The following is an 8,664-nucleotide window of genomic DNA, read 5'->3' as shown; positions in this document are numbered from 1 at the left end:
AAGAACTCAATGAACCATGTCACCCACAAACAACCATGGGGTGGTCACACATAGTTCACCCTTCAGCAATGCTTCAAACACTGTTCCACTATCATCAATCCTGAATTTGCACTTTGGGTGCCACATTAAGATCTGCAATGGGCGACACCTGCAGGAGCCTCTACTTTTGCTCTGTTTTGTCATCAGGCAGCATGCTAAAAATGTCAAGTCCAGTTAGAAAAGAAAAACATGACACACAACACCCTGCCACCCAGCTTTCCAAACACACCCTGTCATTTGTAGGATGTCAGCCTGAGTCTTTGCACTGGTTGGACAGCACGCAGCGGAGTAGTGTTCCTTTATTGGCTTTAAAAGATAATGACATGCCTACAGCCTGCCTCAGACCGCCGATCCAGGGTCAGCGAGTTCCTCAGCCTCCTTGAGGTTCAGGTTGAGTTTGTGGCTTTGGAAATCTGACCCTGTATTTGTTGTTAGGAACAACAGAAAAGGCATTTGCCAAAGATAGTGTTCATCTACATTGCACAACATGTTGCGATGCATACGTTTTTATTGGGTTTTGATCAAGGTGCTTTAATTGCACATTTCCTGCCTTGTGGCGAGACTGAAACTTTCACTTACAGCTCTCGAGAATGAGAATAAATAGCTGCCACCCATGCAGCTGACAAGGTGCTCTCCCTCTCTCACCATCAGTGCAGCAAGCTCAAGGCCACATGCCCTTTTTCATTACTCCGAACAGGCCAGCTGTATTGTAACTACAACCAATTTCCTTGCAGTCTATAAAGCTGTCAATCAAAATCATACCGAACAGGGAGTGGAGGTGGGGGGTGCAGGGGCGGAGCTGGGTGGGCTGTTGGGGAGGGCTGCAGGGCTCCAGACCAGATGTCAGAGTTTTACACTGCAGGACACGAAGGAGGGAGGGAGGAAGGGAGGTGGGAGGAGAAAGGTCATGTTTACCTGTAGCTACGCTTAATAGGGAATACCAGAAATATTTTGACTTGTATGGAGGTGATGCTTGGTGTGCCAAGCCTTCTTTCATTAAAAAGATTCACAACAACATAATTAATGTTGCTCGAGGACCACCACTGCAACTGCAACAAAGTCCATGTTTAGAGCAAGCTGTGAAAAAAAAACTGGATTAGTTGCAGTGATGGTTCTGGAGCAGCATCGACTATGATGCTCTAGAAACCAGTACAGGGATATAAGATAATGTGTGTGTAGTATGGGGAATTTTTTAAATCAGAAGTTAAAGGTGTAGTTTGACAACAGGTCACAAAATTGGCAACTCTAATGCTCACTAATTAACACATCACATCTCATTGGCTGGATCCAAACAATAAGTTAAAAGTGTGGCTTAACACTAAATACTTAACCTGGCCAAGAAATAATCTATTACATACTGTAACCCTGTTACCCAAAAGTAATTGATGAGTAAAAGTGAAGTCTTTGAGTATCAGATATTAAATATACCGAAGTATCTAAAGTAATTTTCTGGCAATAAATGTACTAAAGTATCAAAAGTAGAAGTAAGAAGTAAATTATACATATTTTTAGATGTACTGTACATACTATATACTAGGGGTTGACTGATTATAGGCCTGGCCAATTATTACATCCGATATTCATCATTTTTCTGTTGATTGTATCGTGTTTTTTTAAATTTATTTTTTAAAATTCAATTGCCAATAAAATAAATATTTGTAAAAATGTAATAACTAGTAACTAAAGTTATCAAATAAATATAGTGAAGTACAATATTTGCCTCTGAAATGTAGTGGAGTGGTAATACAAACACAAAATTACTTGAGTAAATGTACTTGTCCATCACTGCCTGTAACACCGCAACAAAATACAGATGCAGAGTAGATATTACATGTTAATTAGTGAGCTTTAGACGTGCTGGTAGACTGATATTTTAAACTTTAGACAGAACAGTGTTTCTGACAGAAAAGTTAAGCTAGCTGGCTGCTGGCTGCAGCTTCTTAATTACCATGTAGTGTATCTACTCATACAACTCTGCAATGAAGCATATAATAATAATTTTTCCCCCAAAATGTCGAACTGTACCTTTAAGCACAAAACACATTCGAAACAAATCAACTCACAATCAGACCAAAATCATCTTTTTTAAGTTTCCATTTATTAAAGTTATGAACAAAGAGACAAATAAGTTATAATATTTTTATTTGTTAGAATTCTATCAGTGTTTGAACATTAATATTTAGAGAGCTAGTACAATTTTCTACTTTCATGGCTAGCCTTTGACAAACCCATAGAAACAGCTGTCTCTCTCCAAGGATCGGAACATAATACTGAAGGGGAGGTGTCGATGTTGTCTCACAAGACAGTTAGCAGTGAAAGTGTGCACCTTAAGGTTTTTCTGTTATGGTATATCATTACATATAAACTCTTTAAAAATATACTTCTGTCAAATACCTTGACAACTACTATGTACACTACAAAAATAAATTTTCATATAAATAAATTATATGGCATACATTTATCTTTGTAACTGAAAACAGCATACATCCACGCCAACTGAGACCAAAATGACAGTCTGGAAGAACCACTGATTTTTTTTTTCCTTTTAAAATCCTCTAAGAGCTATGATGAGACCTGTAGTGTAAAATGTTATATACTCTTTTTTTCCTATTTAACATTAGTAAGCACTTTATACAGATCAAACTCCATTAATGTAAAAACATTAAACTGTAATAGTGTTTTTTTTCAATAGACATAAAAATCCCTGCATTTGTTATCCACTGGCATCACGACAATGATGAAAGAAAATAACATATTTTATATTACAAAAATATAAATATCGCAATTGAACGTTGAAAACAAAACAAAACAAAAAAAACAAAACATTTAAAAATGAATAAAACAGTTGCCAGCTATGATTCTCTCCACTACTGCCAATGTGACATTGGGAGAAAAAACACAAAATGAAAAAACAAAACAGAACAACCTATTTCATGCAAGCAGCTAACGTAACATGGTGGACAGAAGGAGGAAGACTGCAAAGGCTTCTGGGAAGAGCTACACGTGTTTAACAGGAAGTGAGAGTGTAAAAGCGGAGGCAAACCCGAGGTGTGGACGGGGTCAAAGGGGCCTGGGTCTGGAACTGAGGGGGGGGGGATACAGGTTTGCATGCCGACATAGACAGACATGCAGATATGAACTGGCCATTGCTGGTAGAGAGAGGGACTGGCAGTGTGAACTTTGACCCCTGAGGCTCTGGGCTGTGCCATTTGGCAGTTGAGGGTGGGGGGGACGTCCAATTACTGTCATGGTGTTGTGTTTTGATTTTTATTAGCTGAGGTCAGTTGGGACAGCTGAGGCCAAATTGGGGCCAGTTGTCTTTAAGAGGATGGACCACCACACACACATAAATGTTTAAACACACAAATACATTGAGACACACATAGAGCACATTGTCAGGCCATATAGGGCTTAGCCCTTAGCAGGCTGCGTGGGCTAGCTTATTGGTTGGACAGAAATAAAAAAGCTACTTGAGGAGAGATATTCCTGTGAATGAAGTGTAAATGCAGTCAAGTGCCATGTTGAATCGGGTCGTACAGTATACAGTCTGAGCTTTAGCTTATCCACTAGACACCAGCCACTTAGGGTACAAGAGTTAGTGCCTCGTGTTGACCCTGTTCCAGAATCAGTAATGTGAATGTCCCTGTAATGGCAAAGTGAGTTTCTGAGGTGGGTTTACTGCTTGTACGTCAGAATACAAGACAGAACCTGTTTTGAGCCTGCTAGGGTTAAACAATACATAACCTCTTACAGTAAAATACGACCAGAGAGCAGCCTAACAGACAGTGATACAAAGCTGAGAGCAGAAACAGGTTCCAATGCAGAGGCGAGAACTAAAAGAACAAAACAAACAAAACAAAAACAGCTTTTAAAATTTCTTCATATCTGCTCGTCTTAAATAGCACGCATAGCGTGTCAAGTTAAACAGTAATTGTTTCATAACTACCACAGGTTTGTGATAAAAAATTAATAGTTTAACATGCGTACCTTTATACAATAATAAACACACACACATAAACGCGCGCACACACATATATACCATAGCCCTGTTTGATAATTCTAACAATTTCCCTCATGTTTTAAATGAGTGTAAATGTTAGTCTGTTCTGAGGATGTATCTGATGTAGAAGCCAGAAAATAATGGGGCTGTTTCACATCATACAGCCCTACACACAACTACTACACACACACACACACACACACGCACGAACACACACACAAACAAACAAACATATATGTAGACAGATCACTTCTTTTGTTTAAAGAGACATTTGCATAGAGTTATAAATGTATATTATTTTAAAAAATATTTTGAGCAGCAACAGTGAATGCTGACAGGTATGTTTGTCTAGATGAAGCTTCCTAATGGCACAGATCCACAGATGAGTGAACAGTAATCAGAGATCTATCTCTCTTTCTCATACACGCACACACACGTACACACACGCGCACACACACACGCACACACACACACACCATATAAAATGGCAGCCCCAGTCTGTTAACATGAGGAGTTGTACAGCTCCTAAAATTATAGCTACTTTTTGTTCATATTTACATATGTATACATCTTTTAAATATAGATAAATCTAAGACAATAGTCCACTGGGTTACAGTAAGAATGAGCACCATGACGGCAACACTGGCGAGTTTCTCGCTGCTTAGGGCCGGGGGCGAGCCGGGCTGGGCTATGCTGGGCTGAGCTGCGCTGGGCCAGGTCAGCTGCTTGGTAATACAGAGGAGTCCATCTTTGGCCGTTGTACTTCTGTTCTCCACAACTGGTAATAAAAAGGAAGATTGTATTGTCAGCACTTCAAGATGAAACAGACTTTTCTTTAAGGACTACTGTACTACTTATGTGTCTATTGATGCAGTAGAAAGCTAACCTCAGCTTGCCCGTCTGCCACTGTTGCTCTCAGCTGCCTCAAACTCCAAATCTTGAAGCTCCATGGCCTCCACCTTGTCTCCTCTGGCCCCCGTGTGGGTGTCCAGTGGCACATGTGGGTCCTGGAAGGCAGGCTCCGGCTCCTCCGGCCCTGATTGGCAGTAACTGTCTGTTGCAGTGTATCCTGGGTAAGAGGAAGCTGGGGGGCTCTGGTTGGACAAGGGGGCTGGGTGGACGGCAACAGTGACGGAGGCTGACGCTGTTACTGTGGTGATGGGTTGGCAATACGGGGTGGGGTTGGGTTGGTGGTGCGGGAGGTGGTGATTAGGCTGTGGGTTGTGGGAAGACCGGGCCCTGTGGCCTGCTGAGTGTTCTCTATGGCAGTGTGAGCCATAATGGCCCCCAGCCTCAGTAGCAGTTTCAAAAGCGTCCATGCGCGGGCGGGCTGGGGGTGGGACCTGCCAATGCAGCTGGGTCTTGGGGTCCCTGCTGTTGCGCTGAGTGGCCCTGGGCTGGGGCCCAGAATCACAACCCTGAGAGGGGACAGACTGTAGAGCAAGACAATAAGAAATTTTTTTTCTATAAGAGAAAATAGATAATCATACACGCAACATAGTGGGTAATATGTCTTACCGAGGACATGGTATAGGATGGAGGGTCAGGCTGTCTGGCTGAGCGTCTATGCCCTGATCCTGCTCTCCTTTCCTCTTCTGTCCTGGCTGCTCTGCCCCTGCTGGTCTGGAGGTGGTACTGCTGCTCCTCCGCTCGAGTTTGTCCTCTGTGTGAGGGCAGGTTATAGTTCTGCAGCTCCTGACTGATACCAGATACTGTGGTGTTCGAGCTGTACTCTGAGTCCGATGAGTCTGAAGCTGCACCAGAGGTGGTGGTGGCCGCGGTGGTGTGGTGAGGACGGACTGAGAAGTGGACTACATGAGGAGGGGCCTCCGGGGACGGGGTGGGTAACCGGCTGCGGCCATCGACTGGAGTCACCTGAGGGGTGAGAATGGAGAAGGCATCTGTGAGTGACTCCGCTGAGGAGCCTTTTTTATCATGAGCTGAAGAAGAACAAAATTGAAAACTTCAGACTCCATTTTCTTGCAATTGTATTTTTTTTTTAGATCTTACCTCTGGGTAGGGCCCAAAGTATGACAGTAATACTGGAAGAAGGACCAATCCATTTAGTACTCCAAGAACTGTTAGGATGGCCAACACTGCAAAGAAATACCTGCAACACACAAAAAAGTAGTTGAATATAATATAATAAACTTATTTAAACAAAATGTTTAACGCACAGCATGCAAAACTGCCATTTTCCTCTAAAAACGTTAATAAAAATACCAGATATCGCAAACAAGACCACTATAAAATGGGAATATTTCTTTTGCTGGATTAAAAAAAAATTAAAAAAAACACCAACACAGACAGACAAGAAGAGAAACAGAGCAGGCAAAGAAACAAATAAAATACCTGTGCAAACCACAGAGGTTTAGACATGGGGAGACATGTGCAAGATCAACCATTACACATGCCCGAAAATAATACATCCACAAAGACACCCGGCCACTCCCCAAACACACACCAACACACACACACACACACACACACACACACACACACACACACACACACACACACACACACACACACACACATATATGTAAACCCCCCACAGACAGGCAGGCATGCACTGTGGTTTGGAGGAGCAAAACAGAAATGTACCTTGTGTGTTTCTAAGTCCTGCCAAAGAGGGTTAGTCTTAAAGAAGCCGCAGAGAGAAAAGAAAGGGGAAGCATAATTAGCCAGAGCTGGTTAATTCAAAGGCATGGGAGGAAAGGGAAAAAAAGAAGGGGGGGAGGAGGGGGGAGAGGGGTATTGGGGAAGGGTACTCTCTCTTGGGTGTGTGGTGTATAAGCAAACATGGAGAAAACAAAGCAGTGAGGAATGTGAAGGGGTAGGGGGGTGGGGGGGGGTAAGGAAGGGGGGAGGAGAGGCGAGTGAGGGGAACGTTGGAGGGAGGGAGTGGTGGGGTGGGGGGGCACAAGAGGACAGGGGCCTCTCTCTCCTCTCCGGCTCTAAAAAAGAGAGAGGGAGAGGCAAACAAATGAAGTGAAGGGTATAGAATTTAAACAATTTAGTCTAGGAAGAAGAGAAGGGGACCCTCGGAGCGCCACCCCTCCCTGGTCTTTCTCTCTCCCTCTCTTTCATTTCTTTCTCTCTCTTCTCTGCCTCGCTTCTCTCTCCCTCCTTTCCAGCTAAGCCCCTGTGAAATTCCCGGCCACTCCGCAATCCCCTCCGTCTAATTAAATCTCCAATGTATCAGGTAAGACCCCCCAATCTCCACTCTAAATCCCCCCCCGCCCCTCTCACCAATCCGGCTCCCTTCATTAGGGACGGCTTTCCTCCTCTCTTGGTTCTCCAGTGGAAGCTCTCAGGTTATCAAGGACACATTGATGAACCATGAAACCCTTCGCCTGACTCCGGACTATGCCGTTAGTGTGTCTGGGTGTTTAAGCGCGGGCTAACTGAGGTGTAGATGCGCTGGTATGCTGCGCAGCTGGGCCTCAAACTAAGCGCACATTCATAACTAATGTGCGCATGTGTGTTTATATCAATATGTGTGTGTGTGTGTGTGTGTGTGTGTGTGTGTGTGTGTGTGTGTGTGTGTGTGTGCATGGAGGCAGGCATTGTACAGAGGAACCACAAGTGAGGAGAGCTGGTTCTCGTCTTCCCAGCATGGGTGGCCTCACCTTCACAATACTGGTACACTGTGTCTGACTGTGGAAACGTACTTGAATATGCAAAATGCCCTCGTGATAAGTTGGGAGTGCTTGTATGGAGACACACTTCTGCTGCTTCAAACTACACTAGGCTATGTGAGGACACCAAAACCAGTAAAAAGTACAAGATTTTACTCTAAATGAAGTGGAGTAGAGGTGGAAGTAGTAGTATTTGAAAATGCTAAAGTAACGAACCAGTGGCTCAAAATTGTACTTAAGTAAAGCACTTGAGTAAATATACTTAGTTACTATATCCAACACTGCATAAAATCCATCAGAGCTGGTCTGTATGTGTCCCGTATACAACCACAGGCCTCATCGGAAACCGTCTCATTTTATCACTTCAGTTTACTCTCATGGTGTCCCCGAGAAGCCGAGTCCAAAAAAAAAATCAGAGCAGAGACAGATCAAGCCTGCAGACAGGTGAAGTAACTGGGTGAAACATTTTTCATGTGTAACCTACAAGCATGAGACTCACTAGAGTTATTTCTACATCAAAGTGACCTGAGGATGGGCCTGCAAGTGGTAGTTCTAAGCCGACAGTACATTGGATACGGACCGATTATCACTAAAGGACTCAATTCCAGGATAAAAAAAAATCTCTTCAGAAGTTAGGTGAATGCACAATGATCTACACTGTCTCATTGTTTCCCACTTTAAAACACAGAGCCTAATGCATACAGCAATTGCTGTTTTCCAAGCAGCTCAACTTGCAAAAGAACATCCCAAGGTGCCTGTGGGGAAGGATGACTTCTAAAAGACACTGAAGACCAGTGACAGAAAGGACATGATCAGCACCGTGCAGCCGCGTCATTGACCACTTCTCGAGACATGTGTGTCATTAGTTAAAGACAGTCCTTCAAGCAGGTAGCCCTGTTGTATGGGAAATGACGCGCCGAGGAAAACCGAGTCAAGTCGAGCCAACATGTGTACGGAAAAGGCCCACAGGGAAACTTAGCACTA

The 8,664-nt window shown here is 43.5% G+C and overlaps 1 protein-coding gene across 1 annotated transcript in view; it reads right to left on the bottom strand.

Moving 5' to 3' along the window:
* Window positions 1-4,241: 4,241 nt before the first annotated feature.
* The window catches only part of ptch1 (patched 1), a 49,932-nt gene continuing 45,509 nt past the window's right edge, over window positions 4,242-8,664 (bottom strand). Inside the window, exons 21-24 of the mRNA XM_073467122.1 lie at window positions 6,050-6,149; window positions 5,558-5,914; window positions 4,926-5,472; window positions 4,242-4,817 (exon numbers count right to left, since the gene is read on the bottom strand). Coding sequence (XP_073323223.1) covers window positions 4,927-5,472; window positions 5,558-5,914; window positions 6,050-6,149 — 1,003 coding nt within the window. The 3' untranslated portion in view covers window positions 4,242-4,817; window position 4,926. The remainder of the gene's footprint in view (window positions 4,818-4,925; window positions 5,473-5,557; window positions 5,915-6,049; window positions 6,150-8,664) is intronic.

The sequence above is a fragment of the Pagrus major genome, chromosome 5 (assembly GCF_040436345.1).
Source record: "Pagrus major chromosome 5, Pma_NU_1.0".
NCBI classification, from domain to species: domain Eukaryota; kingdom Metazoa; phylum Chordata; class Actinopteri; order Spariformes; family Sparidae; genus Pagrus; species Pagrus major.
This window is presented reverse-complemented; position numbering and strand designations above follow the sequence as displayed.